The 19,084-nt window shown below is 41.1% G+C and overlaps 1 protein-coding gene across 24 annotated transcripts in view; it reads right to left on the reverse strand.

Moving 5' to 3' along the window:
- Positions 1–19,084, reverse strand: part of GON4L (gon-4 like) — a 96,976-nt gene that overhangs the window by 45,984 nt on the left and 31,908 nt on the right. For 19 of the 24 annotated variants that reach the window (XR_013529405.1, XR_013529404.1, XM_078355864.1 and 16 more), the window contains 6 exons: positions 15,607–15,657; positions 15,202–15,297; positions 13,944–14,063; positions 13,241–13,411; positions 6,957–7,149; positions 273–374 (listed from right to left, as the gene is read on the reverse strand). Coding sequence is in view for 21 of the 24 variants with exons in the window: in XM_078355864.1 (XP_078211990.1) it covers positions 273–374; positions 6,957–7,149; positions 13,241–13,411; positions 13,944–14,063; positions 15,202–15,297; positions 15,607–15,657 (733 nt within the window). In the remaining 3 variants the exon portion in view is untranslated. Of the gene's footprint in view, positions 1–272; positions 377–6,956; positions 7,150–13,240; positions 13,412–13,943; positions 14,064–15,201; positions 15,298–15,606; positions 15,658–19,084 lie in introns of those variants that run through there. The other 5 variants (XM_078355866.1, XM_078355865.1, XM_078355863.1 and 2 more) reach the window with 2 other exon arrangements.

The following is a 19,084-nucleotide window of genomic DNA, read 5'->3' on the forward strand; positions in this document are numbered from 1 at the left end:
AACTCCTACAGCACAGACGCCATGACTTATTCAGATTGCACAATCCCTGCCGAACGGTAAGAACAATATGTGACTTTGGGATATACAAATGAGCAACTGATGGGCTTTCTGAATATATACCTAAATTTAAAGAATAAGAGAAATAAATCGGTAAAAGAATCCTCAATGTCTTAACTTGGATGAGATACAAACTTCACCCCTAAAAATATACAAAGTAAACAAAGGCAGATGCAGAGCAGTCAAGAGCAGGACTTCAATAAACACAGACTCACTGGTGATTCTTACTGCCCGGTCAGTCCGGAAATCCTCTGTATCTGGTTCATCAAGGTCTTCCAGGAAATTATATTCTGGATCATCATCATCATCTGCTTCATCTAGGGAAAAAGGTATTTCAGACTCTTATTCCCAACTCTGATCTCAAACTTCTAAGAATCTGTTCCAATAAAGCACATTTCTTTTTCTTTTTTTTTGAGACAGTGTCTCGCTCTGTTACCCAGGCTGAAGTTCAGTGGTGCAACATCAGCTCACTTCAACCTCCGACTCCCGGGCTCAAGTGATCCTCCTACCTCAGCCTCCTGAGTAGCTTGGACCACAGGCATATGCCACCATGCTCAGGTAATTTTGAGTAGTATATCCCATGAAAATAATAGTTTCTGTAAAAGCTGCTTGTACAATACAGCTGACAGTGAGAAAAGAAATGACTCAAATTCCCAACAATTAGAGAATGCTATGTAATTATAATTTCTTAGGATGATAAAAGAATACAGGCTAAGCACTCCAAATCCAAAAATCCAAAATCTGAAACTTTGTGAGTGCAAATATGACTCTCAAGGGAAACAGTCATTGGAACATTTCAGATTTCAAATTTTCTTTTTTCTTTTTGTGCTTTTTATTTTGTTTTTGAAACAGACTTTTGCTCTCATTGCCCAAGCTGGAGTGCAATGGTAACAATCTTGGCTCACTGCAACCTCTGCCTCCTGGGTTCAAGCGATTCTCCTGCCTCGGCCTCCTGAGTAGCTGGGATTACAGAAGCACATCACCACTCCTGGCTAATTTTTTATATTTTTAATAGAAACCGGATTTCATCATGTTAGCCAGGCTGGTTGTGAACTCCTGACCTCAGGCAATCAGCCAGCCTCAGCCTCCCTTTTTTCTTTTTTTTGAGATAGGGTCTTACTCTGTCACCCAGGCCAGAGTGCGGTGGTATGATCATGGCTCACTGCAGTCTTGACTGCCTGGGATCAGGGGATTGTCCCACTTCTGCCTCACAAGTAGCTGAGATTACAGGTGCATGCCGCCATGCCCAACTAATTTTTGTATTTTTAGTAGAGACAGGGTTTTGCTACATTGCCCAGGCTAGTCTTAAACTCCTGGGGTCAAGCGATGTGAACATCTCAGCCTCCCAAAGTGCCGAGATTACATTGTGAGCCACTGCACCTGGCCCAGATGTCAAATTTGGGATGCTTATCTGTTAAGTATAATAAGACATATATTTGGCCAAGCACAGTGGCTCACGCCTGTAGTTCCATCACTGGGAGGCCAAGGCGGGTAGATCACAAGGTCAAGAGATCGAGACCATCCTGGCCAACATGGTGAAACCCTGTCTCTACTAAAAATATAAAAATTAGCTGGGCGTAGTGGCGTGTGACTGTATTCTCAGCTACTCGGGAGGCTGAGAAAGAATTGTTTGAACTTGGGAGTGTGATGTTGCAGTGAGCTGAGATCATGCCATTGCACTCCAACCTGGTGACAGAGCAAGACTCCGTCTCTAAATAAATAAATAAATAAAACATATATTCTAGTATCTTAAAAAATCTGAAATCCAAAACACTTCTGGTCCTGAGCATTTTGGATGAAGGGATACTCAACATGTATACATATAAAATGTGAACATGTAACCATTCTATAAATGTTCAATACATGTATGACATAAGTACAATACATACATATAATCATAACCATGTAAAATTATAACCTTATAATAAGAATCATAAATAACTAAAAATATACAAAAAACAAATATCTGTTAGGATAGAATAATGGAAATATGGGTGCATTTCTCCCTCATAATTTTCTTTTTTGAGACGGAGTCTCACTCTGTCACCCAGGTTGAATGCAGTGGCATAATCTTGGCTCACTACCACCTCTGCCTCCTGGGTTCAAGCAATTCTCCTGCCTCAGTCTACCAAGTAGCTGGGATTATAGACCCCTGCCACCACACGTGGCTAATTTTTGTATTTTTAGTAGAGACAAAGGTTTCACCATGTTGGCCAGGCTGGTCTCGAACTCCTGACCTCAGATGATCTGCCCACCTCAGCCTCCCAAAGTGCAAGGATTACAGGCATTAGCCACAGTGCCCAGGCTAATTTTCTTTAATGTCAATGCTAAACTGTGTTTTTAATTACTAAGTATAAATTATGAAAGTCATTAAATTATGTGATTGTTACATATTAAGGTAATATTTTTCCCCAGATAATTTTAGATCAGGGTTGTCTAACAGAACTTTCTGTGATAATAGAGATGATCTATACATGTATTGTATCATACAGTAGCCGTTACCCACATGTGACTGTTGAGAAATGCAGCTAGTACCTGAGAAACTGATTAAAAAAAAGAACAAAAAAAGAATACCTAAATTTCTTACTAGCATGTATCCATTAGACAGAAGAGGTGATCTCTATGCATTATAATGGAAAAGTATCTAAATTATACTGCTAAGTGAAAGAAGCAAGTTGCAGATACAGACCAATATGTATAGTATGATTCTTTTTGTGGAAAAAAATTCTTGTTTGAGATAAATATGTGATTGATTGAATACACAGAGAATATCTAGAAAGAAACACATAAAACTATTAACAAGTACCCTTCATAATGGTTTTTTAAATTTTCTTTTATTAAGATGGAGTCTCACTCTGTTGCTCAGGCTAGAGTGCAGTGGCATGATCTCGGCTCACTGCAACCTCCGCCTCCCAGGTTCAAGCAATTCTCTTGCTTCAGCCTCCTGAGCAGCTGGGACTACAGATGTGCACCACCACACCTAGCTAATTTTTGTACTTTAGTAGAGACGGGTTTTACCATGTTGATCAGGTTGGTCTCAAATTCCTGACTTCAAGTAATCTACCTGCCTTGGCCCCCCAGAAGTGCTGGGATTATAGGCATGAGCCACAGAGCCTGGCCCCCCTTTCATAATGTTTTAACTTTTCATAATAAATGAGCATTTTTTTTTTGAGATGGAGTTTCACTCTCATTGCCCAGGCTGGATACCTTGCCTGGCCATAATGAGCATCTTTTGTTATAAAAATATATATATAAAGCCTGGGGCTGGGCACAGTGGCTCACTCCTGTAATCCCAGCACTTTGGGAGGCCAAGGTGGGCAGATCACTTGAGGTCAGGAGTTGGAGACCAGCCTGGCCAACATGGTGTAACCTCGTCTCTACTAAAAATATAAATATTGGCTGGGCATGGTGGCTCACACCTGTAATCCTAGCACTTTGGGAGGCCGAGGCGGGAGGACTGCCTGAGCTCAGGAGTTTGAGACTAGCCTGGGCAATATGGTGAAACCCCGTCTCTACTAAAGGAAAAAAAAAAAAAAATCAGCTGGGTGTGGTGGCTCACGCCTGCAATCCCAGCACTTTGGGAGGCCGAGGCGGGTGGATCACGAGGTCAAGAGATCGAGACCATCGTGGTCAACATGGTGAAAACCTGTCTCTACTAAAAATACAAAAAATTAGCTGGGCATGGTGGCACGTGCCTGTAATCCCAGCTACTCAGGAGGCTGAGGCAGGAAAACTGCCTGAACCCAGGAGGCTGAGGTTGCGGTGAGCTGAGATCGCACCATTGTACTCCAGCCTGGGTAACAAGAGCAGAACTCTGTCTCAAAAAAAAAAAAAAAAAAAAAATCAGCCAGGCATGGTAGTATGTACCTGTAGTCCCAGCTACTCGGGAGGCTGAGGTTGGAGAACTGCTTGAACCCAGGAGGTGGAAGTTACAGTGAGCGGAGATCGATCCATTATACTCCAGCCTGGGTGACAAAGCGAGACTCCATCTCCATTAAAAAAAAAAAAATTAGCCAGGAGTAGTGGTGCATGTGGGGGGGGGTAATCCCCAGCTACTTGGAAGGCAGAATTGCTTGAACTCAGGACACAGAGGTTGCAGTGAGCTGAAACTGTACCACTGTACCCCAGCCTGGGGGACAAAGTGAGACTTTGTCTCACCAAAAAAATATATATATATATTTTGTGTGTGTGTGTGTGTGTGTGTGTATCCTGGACAACACAGTGGGAACTAATCTCTACAAATGACTTTTTTAAAAAACTTAGCCAAGTTTGGTAATATGTACCTGTAGACCCAGCTACTCAGGAGGCTGAGCTGGAAGGACTGCTTGAGCCCAGGAGTTTGAGGCTGCAGTGAGCTGTGATCGTGCCACTGCACTTCAGCCTGAGTGACAGACTGTGACCCTGTCTCAAAAACAAATACATACATATATATATGTGTGTGTGTATATATATATATATATACATACACACAAAGACACACACACATATACACACTCTTTTAAATACATAATCACTGAAAAATTTGTGCTGATTAAACCCTAATCTAATTTGTTCTTTATTCAACATTTATACTCAGTTTATATTAATATGCATTGTTTATATATAGCTATTAATATATACCTATAAATATCAAATCTTTTAAATCTATTTGTGGGTTTAGCTTCTCAGTTAAAAATTCTTTAATTCCTCTTCACAGTCTCCACAATACTTCCTATATAACTCTCTTCACAGCAAGTTCTTTTTTTATTTTTGAGACGGAGATTCACTGCCACACTGAAGTGCAATGGTACGATCTCGGCTCACCACAACGTCCGCCTCCTGGGTTCAAGCAATTCTCCTGCCTCAGCCTCCCGAGTAGCTGGGACTACAAGCGCGCACCACCATGCCCAGCTAATTTTTGTATTTTCAGTAGAGACGGGGTTTCACCTCGTTGACCAGGATGGTCTCGATCTCTTGACCTCATGATCCACCCTCCTCAGCCTCCCAAAGTGCTGGGATTATAGGCGTGAGCCACCACGCCCCGCCCACAGCAAGTTCTTAACAAACATTGCTAAACAATGAAAGTTCTGGGAAGAGTCCATAATAATAAGTAGTATACACAGGTTTGGACTCCATCTGTTTGGATGCAAGAACTGCAACAGATAGCTTCTGCCCACACCACACAAATGCGTCCATATTATTCTCAGAGCACTCATTTAACAAAGGTGCTAAAAAATCATTTAGGGGGGATTCTTCTGAGTTCTGCTCAGCTTTTAGTACTCTGGTTGTGGAATCTGCCCTCTGAGCTTAATCACTTTTTGGACTGATTAACAATGTCAGTATTTACCCAGCTGGTATACCCCTCCAGTATTGTGTTTTAACTGGTAGATCTGGGGATCACACCCATCCTAATCACTGGCTTTGTATGCTCTTTTAAAAAAAATCTGTCTGAATAGGCACATACAAAAATACTAAGTTTTACTTTAAGGAAAGCAGATTTTCACCCACCCCCTAACATTAGTCCAATTCCCCAATCAACCTTTATCATGCGCTCTTACCTTTCCCAGACCAGTAGTTTCCAATCCAATCCTTTAGCTGTATCAGAATTAGATCCCTAGACCATACTAATTAGATTCTGAATCAGTAGGTAAGGGGTCAAGCCCTGAAATCCGTATCTTTAACAAACATCACCAACACACACATCCATACACTCCTCAATTCTGATTCAAGTTCTAGGAACCAAATTACGAGAAACAGTGTCTTAGACTTTCAAAATTCTGACAGTCAATTCTGCCTGGTCTTTCCTTCCCAATAGCTACCCTCTCAGGTCTTTGAACCAAAGTGATGAAAATGAGGACAAAGCTGCTGCTACCGATAAAGCTAAGAAAGCCTGACTTTCTTACTGTCATTATTTTGTATTAGCCTAGGCGAGAGATAAAAAGCACAGCTTATTATGAAAAATCCTATCCTTTTAAAAAATGGTTTAACGTACCATGAAACCTCTCTGATTGAAACATGCTCCTAGAATATTAACCTGGGTTCTAGTCCTAGGAGTACAACAAATAGACTCTGTAACATTGAACAAGACAATGAATTTCTCTGAGATTTCACTGTCTACAAAATGCTTAGAACTATCTGTCCTGTCCATTCTTTTTCGTGGAGATTTCTGAACCTGGTAGAACCAGGAAATGTCAATAAATAAACTTTAAAAGATATGTATCCCCCAAAAAATCATACAAAAATTTCATGTATATTTTTCTGGGGGAAGGCTGCATAGTTTTCATCAGATTGTCAAAGGGGTGAGTAATGGAGTCAGAATGACTAAGGGGATAATATGTCAGTTGCTGATTATTAAGGAACTGATTCTCCACTTTGCATATTAATGACTTACCTTCAAACTCGATCTTTTTCTCCTTACACAATTGTTATCATTTTGTTGCTTGTTAGGCCCTCTACTATTGATTTTCATCTTAATTTCTTTGTTGACCTAATGGTCATTTAGGTGCATGTGTTTCACTTCCAACACTGGTTTTTACCCACTATAGAGGGTGGGAACAGCCTGGGCAACATAATGAGACCTCGTTTCTATAAAAAAATGAAAAAATTCGCTGGGCACAACGGCATGTGCCTGTAGACTCAGCTACTCGGTGGGATAAGAGGGAGGACTGCTTGAGCCCAGGAGGTCAAGGCTGCAATGAACTGTGACTGCAACACTGCATTAGGCCTGGGTGACAGAGTGAGACCCTGTCTCAAAAAAAAAAAAAAACAAAAACAAAAACTATTGATTTAAGATAAATTATCAGTTAAATACAAATTAAATCAATTAACCCAAACCATTCCATTCTATACCCTTCCAAATAATGAAAATTTTACAACAGATAATGGACAATATACATAATAAATCAGAAACCGAAACTTACCTTCATTCCCCACATCATCATTCATAAGTCCCCCTAGCCACACCTTCCAGTCCTCATCATCTGCTGTATTGGGGTCATACATATCTGGAGTGATGTCTGGAGCTCGGAGCTCTGCCTCTAGTTGGCCCAGGGGAACGTCTTTCAGAGGCATCTTAGAACGCGTTCGAAATGCAATGAGACTATCATCCATGGGCTGGACAATGGAGAAAGAAAAACAAAAGTCACTGAGTGAATGATGCTTCCAAACCTCATCATCACTTCTTTTCTTCTCATCTTAGCTTAAGTAACAGGATCTCGCCTCTAAACGATGTGGGTTTATTATTGTTTGAAACTATAAGAAATATGACATAAAAAAATAAAATAAAATAAATGACATTAGTTTGAAACCAACATTTTACGAACATTTTATTTATTTATTTATTTTTGGGACAGAGTCTCACTCTGTCACCCAGGCTGGGGAGCAGTGGCGAGAGATCTCAGCTTACGGCAAACTCCACCTCCCAGGTTCAAGCGATTCTACTGCCTCAGCCTCCCAAGTAGCTTGGATTACAGGTGCCTGCCACCATACACTAGTTTTTACCCACCATACCAGGCTAATTTTTATATTTCCAGTAGAGATGAGGTTTCACCATCTTGTCCAGGCTGGTCTTGAACTCCTGACCTTGTGATCCACCCACCCTGGCCTCCCAAAGTGCTGGGATTACAAGCGTGAGCCACCACACCCAACCTTAACAGCTTTATTGAGATATACTTCGCATACCATAAAGATCACCCTTTCAAAGTATACAATTGAATGGATTTTTGTATATTAACAGAGTTACACAACCATCACCATTATCTAATTTCAGAACATTTCATTATCCCAAAAAGAAAGCCCATAACCATTAGTAGTTGCTTCCCTTTCCCCCTCCTCCCAGCTCCTGTTAAGCATTAATCTATTTTCTGTCTCAATGGATTTGTTTCTGCTGGACATTTAAAAGATGGAATCATAGAATGTATAGCCTGTCTCTGGCTGCTTTCAGTTAGCATAAAGCATTCAAATCCCACCCTGTTGTAGTATCTATCAATACTTTTCCTTTTTTGAGACAGAGTCTTGCTCTGACACCCAGGCTGGAGTACAATGGTGTGGTCTCAGCTCACTGCAACCTCCGCCTCCTGGGTTCAGGTGATTCTCCCGCCTCAGCTTCCCAAGTAGCTGGGATTACAGGCGTCGGCAACCACACCCGACTAACTTTTTTATTTTTTAGTAGAGACAGGGTTTCACCATGTTGGCCAGGCTGGTTTTGAACTCTTGACTTTAGGTGATCTGCCTACCTTGGCCTCAAAGTGTTGGGATTACAGGTGTGAGCTACCGTGCCCAGCCTTTTTTTTTTTTTTTCCAAGAGACACGGTCTCTATCTGTCACCTAGGCTAGAGCAGTGGCACAATCAGAGCTCACTAAAGCATTGAACTCCTGAGCTCAAGAAATCCTCCTGCCTTAGCCTCCCAAGTAGCTGGGACTACAGGCATCTACTACCATGCGCATGCCTGTAGTTTCAGCTACGGAAGAGATCAATGTGGGAGGACCACTTGAACACAGGAGAATGAGGCTGCAGTAAGCTGAGATCACAACTGCACTCCAGCCTGGGCAACAGAGCAAGACCCTGTCTCATTTAAAATATTTATTTTTAAAAAATGAAAATAAAATCAGAAAGTGTGACACTTCCATCTTTGTACTTTTTAAAAACTGTCTTGGCTACTCTGGGTCTGTGCAATTCCACATGAATTGTAGGATTTGATTGTCAATTTCCACAAAAATGACAGCTGGGATTTGGATAGAGATTGTATTGAATCTGTGGATCAATTTGGGAAGCTCTCCCTAGACTACACTGCATTAACCTCTTAATGGGCTTCTGTTTATCCTCTTGCTTTACTATAGTCCATTTCCCATACATTAACCAAAAGGAATTTTTAACATTAACCTGAAAATAACAAAGAAATCTTTTCTAATTATGGTTTTTTGAGACAGTATCTCGCTCTGTCACCCAGACGGGAGTGCAGTGGCTCAATCTTGGCTCACTGCAACCTCCACCTCCGAGGTTCAAGCGATTCTCCTGCTTCAGCCTCCTGAGTGGCTGGGATTACCGACATACAGCACCACGCCCAGGTAATTTTTGTATTTTTAGTAGAGAAGGGGTTTCGCCACATTGGTCAGGCTGGTCTTGAACTCCTGACCTCATGATCCGCCCTCCTGGCCCTAATTTTTTTTTTTTTTTTTGAGATGGAGCCTCACTCTTGCCTAGGCCAGAGTGCAGTGGTATGATCTCAGCTCACTGCAACCTCCACTCCCCAGGTTCAAGCAATTCTCCTGCCTCAAGACTCCCAAGTAACTGGGATTACAGGTGTGCACCACCACATCAGGTGAATTTTTTTGTTAGAGAATGGGTTTCACCATGTTGGCTAGGCTGGTCTCTAACTCCTGACCTCAGGTGATCCACCTGCCTCAGCCTCCCAAAGTGCTGGGATTACAGGCATGAGCCACTCCATCCAGCATCTTTTCTAACGTTTAAAATAAAATCTACACTCCTTATCATGGTTTCCTAAAACCTTCATGATCTAGCTCTTGCCTTGCTCTCTGACCTCACTTCTACCTCTCTTTCCCATGATCCCATGTTTCGTGTGGTTTCTGTTCCTTAACCATGCCAAGATTGTTACTATCTTAGGGGCTCAGAATGTGCTGTTTCTTCCGTATGGGGCACTTTTTCTCCCCAGATCTTTTACATGCCTGTTTTCCTCTCATTGAGATCTCAGTTCAAATGCCATCTCCTCAAAGAGACCTTTTTGTTTTGTGTTTTGACAGTCTTGCTCTGTCACCCAGGCTAGAGTGCCATGGTATGATCACAGTTCACTGCAGCCTCGACCTCCTAGGCTCAAGTGATCCTCTCACCTCAGCCTACCAGTAGCTGGGAATGCAGGTGCATGCCAGCATGCCCAGCTAAGTTTTTAATTTTTTGTAGGGACAAGGTCTCACTATGTTACCCAGGCTTATCTTGACATCCTGGGCTCACTCAAGTGATCCACTGTCCTTGGCCTCCTAAACTGTTGGGATTATAGACATGAGCCACCATACCCAACCCTGATTTTGTTTTTGTTTTTAAAAAGATTCTCACACTGTTGCCCATGCTGGAGTATGGGGGTGGTCATAGCTCACTGCCGTCCCAAACTTCAGCCGCCAAGCAGCTAAGAATACAGGCATGCGCCACTGCACCGAGCTAATTTTTCTGTATTTTTTGTTGAGAGTCTCACTATATTGCCCAGGCTGGTCTCAATCTCCTAGTCTCAAGCAATCTTCTAGCCTAGGCCTTCCAAAGGGATGAAATTACAACCAAGGAGGTCTTTTCTGATCAGCCTATCTAAAGTTCTCTGATAGAAAGTTTCATATTTTCTCATTTTAATTTAGTTGATAGCACTTAACCACTATCTGAATTTACTTGTTTATATGTTTATAGCCTATCTCTCCTCAATAGACTGTAAGTTCCAGGAAGAACAACTTCTTCTGTCTTCTATGCTGTTGTTTCTCAACTTCAACCATTCAATATGTGTTTGTTAAATAAATGGATAGATAAAAAACTATTACCGTCCCTACTATAATTTATTCATTCAAAATCAGGGTGATTAAATGACTCAGGGCTATTCCATTCAATATTTTATTTTTAATTTTATTGTACGTGTGTGTGTGTGTGTGTGTGTGTGTGTGTGTGTGTGTATAAAAAACATATTTTGATATAGAGTCTCGCTCTGTCACCAAGGCTGGAATGCAGTGGCACGATCTCAGCACACTGCAACCTCCACTTCCCCAGATCCAAGCAATTCTCATGCCTCAGCCTTTTTCAAAGAAAAATTTGTCTTTGAAGTATATCCCCGTAAGATATAGACTAATAGGCGCTTGCCACCAAATCTAGCTAATTTTTGTATTTTTAATGGAGACAGGGTTTTATCATGTTGGCCAAGCTCGTCTTGAACTCTGGACCTCAGGTGATCCGCCTGCCTCGGCCTCCCAAAGTGCCGAGATTACAGGTGTGGGCCACTGTACCCAGCCTTAACTATATTTTTAAATTTTAGGATTTATTTTTAAATTATTATATCATACTTTAAAATTTTAGGACAGACATATTTTTCATTGACCTGCAAGAGTGGTAGGGAAAATTTGGAACATTAAAATTTACTGGCTAAGGCCAGGCGCAATGGCTCACACCTTCGATCCCAACACTTTGGGAGGTTGATGAGAGTGGATCACCTGAGACCAGTTTAAGACCAGCCTGGCCAACAGTGAAATCCTGTGTCTACTACTAAAAAATACAAAAAATTAGCTGAATGTGGTGGTGCATGCCCATGGTCCCAGCTACTCAGGAGGCTGAGGCATAAGAATCACTTGAACTCAGGAGGCATATATTGCAATCAGCTAAGATCATGCCACTGCACTCCAGCCTATATGACAACTGTGACTCTGTTTCAAAAAAAAAAAAAATTACTGGCTATATCTGAGAATTACAAAGTCATTATTTGACAACGACCATAGTAATGACTGTGTCAAGAATAATCAATGGATGCTAATATTAGTGTAAGAAAGGAAATTTGATTAATTGGGCCGGGCGTGGTAGCTCATGTCTGTAATCACAGCACTCTCGGAGGCAGGGGTGGGCAGATCACTTAAGGTCGGGAGACCAACCTGGCTAACATGGGAAAACCCCATCTCTACAAAAATACAAAAAATTAGCTGAGTGTGGTGTCAGCACCTGTAATTCCAGCTACTCAGGAGGCTGAGGCAGGAGACTAAACCTGGGAGGTGGAGGTTGCAGTGGGCCAAGATGACGCCACTGCTCTCCAGCTGGGCAAGACTGTCTCAAAAAAAGAAAGAGAAAGAAAAATTTGTCTTTGAAGTATATCCCCGTAAGATATAGACTAATTAAAAATGGAAAACAACTTTACACTGGGAAAACCAAGCGGACATCGCCTTAACCAAGTGATGAAAATTAACATGAGAGACATCATGTGCCTTGTGATCTGATACACTGAGAAGCACACATTCCCCCTTCTGGTAGTTGTAACAGAAGTGCAAAACCTAAATCGAATTATGAGGAAATATTAGAAAAATAAAAATTGAAGAAAATTCTACAAAATAAGTAGTATATAAGCCTCAAAACTAATAAGTTATAAAAGACAAAGAAAGACTGAGAAACTCTTCCAGATTAAAGAAGACTAAAGAACAAGGCAATTAAATGCATCTTTAATCCAGGGTTGAATGCTGAATAGGGAAAAGAAATGTTTTTCCTTCAACATGAAGGGCATTATTGGGACAACAGGCAAAACCAGAATAAGCACTTTAATATATTATGTAATATTACTGAATATTACTGTAACCTTATTTTTTTTTATTGAGACAGAGTGTCTGTTGCCCAGGTGGGAGAGCAGTGGTGCAATCTCGGCTTACTACAACCTCTGTCTGCCAGATTCAAGCAATTCTCCTGCCTCAGCATCCCACATAGCTGGGATTATATAGTGTATTGTACTGTGTTAATACAAGAGAATAAACTCATTTTTAGGAAACATACACAAAAGCAGATAGAGGTAAAATGGCATCATGCCTGCAACACACTCTAAAAATGATTCAGAAACAGTATGTGTATACAGAGAGAAAGAGGAACAGAACAATCAAGCAATTGCAGTAAAAGGTTAATTCTCGGGAATCTGGGTGAAGGTTTTTCCTATGTTCTACATTTTAAAATGCTCTCTGCTATATAGTTCATTTCCTCCTTAGAAAATGCCATTCTCAGCCAGGCATGGTGGGTCACGTCAGTAATCCCAGCACTTTGGGAGGCTAAGGTGGGAGGATCACTTGAGCCCAGGAGTTTGATACCAGCCTAGGCAATAATACAGGGAGACCTCATCTCTACAAAAAATTTAAAAATTAGCCAGGTGTGGTGGCATATACCTGTAGTCCCAACTACCGGGGAGGCTGAGGTGGGAAGATCACTTGAGCCTGGGAGGCGGAGGCTGCAGTGGGCCAAGATCACAACACCGTACTCCAGCCTGGGTGACAGAGTGAGACCCTGTCTCAAAAAAACAACAACAACAAAAACTCAAACTGCCATTGTCACTTAGCAGAAAATAGCACTAGCCAAATATAAAGTATCAAAGACTCTTACTTATATAAAATTGTAGTTGTCTTTTCCTCTCCCTTCCCAGCCTTAGCAACAACTAGATTACTCCATCTGACTTTCTCAGTGAAGTACAGTAATATTTACCTGGAAAGAATCCATGCAGACTGGACTGGAAGCCAGCTCCTCATCTACCGCATGTAACTTCTCCATAAAAGTACTATCTCTGGTCTGTTTCGGCTTTGGAGGGGGCGGGGGCCCCATAGGCACTACTTCAGCACTGATGTGCCTGATGGATGGTGTGGTGACTTTCTCAGCCTGATTAAAAGAGGTAACTGCATCAAAAAAGGAAGGAGGGAAGAAAGAAAGAGAAAGCAAGAAAAGGAAAAAAAAGAGAGAGGGAAAAAGAGGTAGACCTTCCATACACAATTGTCCTTTTTCTTCTCTAGATAGGGGTACATAAAAACAAAGATACCAAGTGTACTGATCTAATTAGGTTTCATCCTATTTCTAGTGAAGTCAACAGAATGCTACTTAGGTTACCAAAATGTGGGAAATTAACAACCATGACTTTAGGACAATATCAGAAAACAAAACAACAGATATGAAAGAAGAGAAGGGTAGGAGAAAAGAAACTCTGCTAGTTGCACATTTTTGGCCCCTTAATGAGAACTCAGAAAAGTTCTTTAGCTATCATTCAGTTCTAGCCTTCTTTTAACTATTTACTAACTTAATGAACTTTGAAGACAGGTAACAGCCCAGAATCACCATGGATAATCTACTTAAACAGTTAAATAATCTATTCACACAGTTACGTCTAACTTATCTCTTTTGTATGATGCTAATTTACCTCTGATAATATGCCACTCTCCTCATCTGTTTCAGTCATCTCAGAAGACTGCCTCAATCTGGATTTCTTTGCCCCTCGTGGAGATGAAGCAGTGCTTTCAACATCACTTTCCAATAAACTCTACAACATAAATCCAGTTCACTTTAATATTTATGTCCCTACCTTATTCCACAAAGTCTAATCAAGAGAAGGAATCATAAAATATCAATCACTCAACTAGTTACAGTAACAGAAAATAAAATTTAAATAGAAGCTTAAAGGCTGAGTGCAGTGTCTCATGCCTGTAATCCTAGCACTTTGGAAGGCCGAGGCAGGTGGATCACTTGAGGTCAGAAATTCGAGACCAGCCTGGCCAACATGGTGAAACACCCATCTCTACTAAAAATACAAAAATTAGCCAGGCGTGGTAGCACATGCCTATAATCCCAGCTACTCAGGAGGCTGAGGCAGGAGAATCGTTTGAACCCAGGAGGTGGAGGTCGCAGTGAGCCAAGATCATGCCATTGCACTCCAGCCTGGGCAACAGAGGAGACTGTCTCAAAACGAAAAAAAAAAAAATATATATATATATCCTAAAGGTGGAGACAGGCATTAGATCACTATCCTAATTTGCATTACCAAATGTAAGAGGCCTAAAATCCTTTTATCAAACAATTCAATTCAAAGAACAAATTAAGAAACAAGTCAAAGAACTTATTAACACAGAATGAAAGTGAATAAAGTATACCTAAAAGCAGTAATATAAATGAATCTCAAAAGTATAATGTTGAATTTTGAAAAGCTAGGAACAAAACATATAAACACAAGTCCATTTATGTAATATTCATAAACAGTAACAATTGAACTATAGTGTGTAGAGATACATATTGAGGTGATATAACTAAAAAGAAAAGCAAATAAATAATTACCAAAGGCAGGTGGTGGTTATTTTTAGGGGGAGGGAGGTGCCTGTGACTGGGGAGGGCATACAGGGGATGTCTCAGGAATGTTCTATTTCTTGGCTTTGCTATAGTTTCATAAGGAGTTGCATTATAATAACTGAAGTTATACATTTTTATTCTATGCACATTTCTGTGCTATATTTCATAATACAATAAATTTTAAAATTAAGGGAGTATAAAGGGTAGAAAAAGTTTAAAGCATAGAAATGAGCTGAAAAAAGAACCACATCTCAATCCTCTCTACAAGTGACATTACTAAGGAAACAAAGTATACCCTGCTTTATTAAGACAAATATTACCAACTAACATTCACTGACCTCTTCAGCAGTTTCATCTTCTTCTTCATCATCTGGCTGATATTCTTCATCTGAAGAATCATCTTCTTCAAGGTGGATATCCACAAACTGAGGAGGCTACATTAGTACAATTAGAAAGAAATGAAGTAATGGGAAACACAAATCATACATATTTGGAAAATAAGGGAAAGAAGCAGGGCAGGAAAAAAAAAATCCTAAGAGCATAATGTGCAGCTAAAGCAAATAACACGAGGCAGAGGTTAAAGTGATTCCATGAGATGCAAACCTAAGAGTAATAGAATGGAAAAAAACAAAGCTGGAATTAAAACAAAGATTGATCAAGAAAAGTTAAAGAGGAAGTACTTAAGTTTCAAAACCGATGAAGTCTTTCTGGAAAAGAATAACAATTAACTCTTCCAAGTTTACCTTAATTTCATTGGCCTTCTTAATTGGTGAAATATTCCATGTTGGAATTACCTACCAACAAAGAATATAAATAATTAAGTTATCTTAACTGAAATAACTGTTTTTCATGTTAACTTCCTCTGTACCATCACTAACAGCCATATACTTAACAAATAACTGCAGTGATCTAGAAGTGTTGATTATCGCTGAGGGAATACCCTCAATTATTTGTCAGAGTTACAAAGAAGAAAAGGAGCGAAGAATCTATTACTGTCATTAGCATTTCTGCCTTAAACCTGGTAATCCTCACTTCCTTCTATAAATGAAGAAAACAGTGTCTACATTATTCATATCACAGCAGTGGTTCACATGGAACAATAGTTGTGAAAGCGATTTATAAACTATTGAACTACACAAACCTAAGACATTATAGGTTATAGTAGTCTTTTAACAGCAATTTATTTTTGTAATCAGTTACATGAATCCACCATAAGTACAACTCCAAAAAGCCAGCCAGGATAAGTTTCTATGGGCTATCCTGCCTATGGGATAGTCTTGCTCTGCCTAAAGTTTTTTTTTTTTTTTTTTGAGATGGAGTCTTACTCTGTCACCCAGGCTGGAGTGCAATGGCATGATCTCAGCTCACTGCAACCTCGGCCTCCTGGGTTCAAGCAATTCTCCCTGCCTCAGCCTCCCAAGTAGCTGGGATTACAGGCGCTCCCCTACTGCCACCACCACGTCCAGCCAATTTTTGTATTTTTAGTAGAGATGGGGTTTCGCCATGTTGGCCAGGCTGGTCTCAAACTCCTGATCTCAAGTGATCTGCCCACCTTGGCCTCCCAAAGTGCTGGGATTATAGCCATGAGCCACTGAGCCCGGCTAAAGTTCTTATATACTGCTGATAAAATGCCACTGAGAATGTATAATTTCTTGACCATTTAATTGTAACTCAACCAAAATCACCTTATAAACAAAAGCCAACTGGCCATTAGGTTCTGTCTTTAAAAGGAGTCTTACCCTCTCACATCAACTCAGCCCTGCTATGTTCTGACCATTTATCTGGTGCTGTGTAAGTGGGACCAATATAGGGTAAAGGGAATGTTGTAATTCAGGTCCACTTCCCTTTCCTAACTACCTACTGCCAAATCCATCAGAAAGGCAAGCCAGTATTCAGAAGTGTGTTAGAGTCAGTCTATTGAGAATTAAGAAGGCCAAGTATAGTGGCTAGTGCCTGTAATCCCCACATGTAGGGAGATCAAGGTGAAAGGATCACCTCAGCCCAGGAGTTTTGAGATCAGCCTGGGCAATACAGCAAGACCCCATTTCTACAGAAAAGATTTTTTCAAAACCATTAGCTGGACATGGTGGCACATGCCTATAGGCCTAGCTGTTTGTAAGAATGAGGCAGGAGAATCCCTTGAGCACAGGATTCAAGGCTGCAGTAAGCTACGATCAGGCCACTGTTCTCTAGCATAAGCAACAGAACAAGTCTCAAAAAAACAAAAAAAGAATTAAGAAGCAAGAAACCTAGATTTTAATACTACATAAACTATATAGTCTTGGATGGTCCAACTTCTCTCTATATATATTCATAGCCAATAAACATAATCCAGAGCCTACTGGATCTCCTTGGATGTTTTTCCCAAATCAAATACAGAATTAATGTTAATTATATTCTTTTGTTTGTCTTTGAGACAGAGTCTTGCTCTGTTACCCAGGCTAGAGTGCAGTGGTGTGATCTCTGCTCACTGCAACCTCTGCCTCCCAAGTTCAAGTGATTTTCTCATCTCAGCCTCCCTAGTCGCTGGGATTATAGACGTGCACCACTACACCTGGCTAATTTTTGTATTTTTAGTATAGATGAGGGTTTCGTAATGTTGGCTAGGCTGGTCTCAAACTCCTGACCTCAGGTGATCCGCCCTCCTTGGCCTCCCAAAGTGCTGGGATTACAGGCGTGAGCCACCACACCCGGCCATGTTAATTATATTCTATATGTCAAGTAGACTTCATAGAACTTCCCTCTCATTAATGGCTGCTTTGATCATAGCTACCACCTATTCATTTGTGATTACATCCTGAAGAAAGATGAAATTTCAACTTATGCAGCAAGTGTTAGTCAACCAGACAAAAAAAAGTGATGTGATTGCCCAAAAAAAAAAGAAAAAGGTACAATTGACCTTTGGCTACATTAGGAGAAATATGTAATCTGGAACACTGGGGAGATACTATAACTACACTAGTCAAACCACATCTGGTTCAGTAGATTCTTCTTCTTTTGGCATACTTTTTTTGAGGAGTCTCACTCTGTTGCCAGGTTGGAGTGCAGTGGCGCAATCTCGGCTCATTGCAACTTCCGCCTCCTGGGTTCAAGCAATTCTCCTGCCTCAGCCTCCAGAGTAGCTGGGACTGCAGGTGTGCGTCACCACACCCAGCTGATTTTTGTATTTATAGTAGTCAGAATTTCACTCTATTGGCCGGGATGGTCTTGATCTCTTCACCTCGTGATCTGCCTGCCTGGGCCTCCCAAAGTGCCGGGATAACAGGTGTGAGCCGCCACGTCCGGCCTCTTTTGGCATGCTTTTAAAAGGATATGAGCCGGGCGCAGTGGCTCATGCCTGTAATCCCAGTACTTTGGGAGGCTAAGGTGGGCAATCTCATGGGCCAGTTTCGAGACCAGCCTGGCCAACATGGCAAAACCCTATCTCTACTAAAAACACAAAAATTAGCCGGGTGTGATGGTGCACACCTATAATCCCAGCTACGCGCATGAGAATTACTTAAACCTGGGACACAGAGGTTGCAGTGAGCTGAGATCACACCACCACACTCCAGCCTGGGTGATAGAGTGAGACTCCATCTCAAAAAAAAAAAAAAAAAGGCCAGGCACAGTGGCTCACGCATGTAATCCCAGCACTTTGGGAGACTGAGCAGGGCAAATCACTTGAGGTCAGGAGTTTGAAACCAGGCTGCCCAACATGGTGAAACCCCATCTCTACTAAAAATAAAAAATAAAAATAAATTAGCCAGGAAGCGTGGCACATGCCCGTAATCCCAGCTACTCAGGAAGCTGAGGCAGGAGAACTGCTTGAACCCAGGAGGCAGAGGTTGCAGTGAGCTGAGATCTTGCCACTGCACTCCAGCCTGGACAACAAAGCAAGACTCTATCTAAACAACAACAAAAACAACAACAAAAAAAAAAACAAGGAGAGAAATTGGGGGATGTATAGCCAAGAAAAGAACGTTATGAAAGGAGATACTAGTTTTCTTCAACTATAGGAAAAGTCATGTGGAAGAAAACACCAATCTCTTTACTTGTTTTTTTTTGAGGTGGGGGGTCTTACTATGTTGCCCAGGCTAGTCTTCAACTCTTGGCTTCAAGTGATCTTCCTACCTCCACATCCCAAAGTACTAGCATTACAAGCATGAGCCACCGTGCCCAGCCTAGACCTCTTTCTTCTACCAGGTTCCAAGGAATAAAATCAGGACAGATAAAACCTGT

This window comes from Callithrix jacchus, chromosome 18, assembly GCF_049354715.1.
Source record: "Callithrix jacchus isolate 240 chromosome 18, calJac240_pri, whole genome shotgun sequence".
Lineage (NCBI taxonomy): Eukaryota > Metazoa > Chordata > Mammalia > Primates > Cebidae > Callithrix > Callithrix jacchus.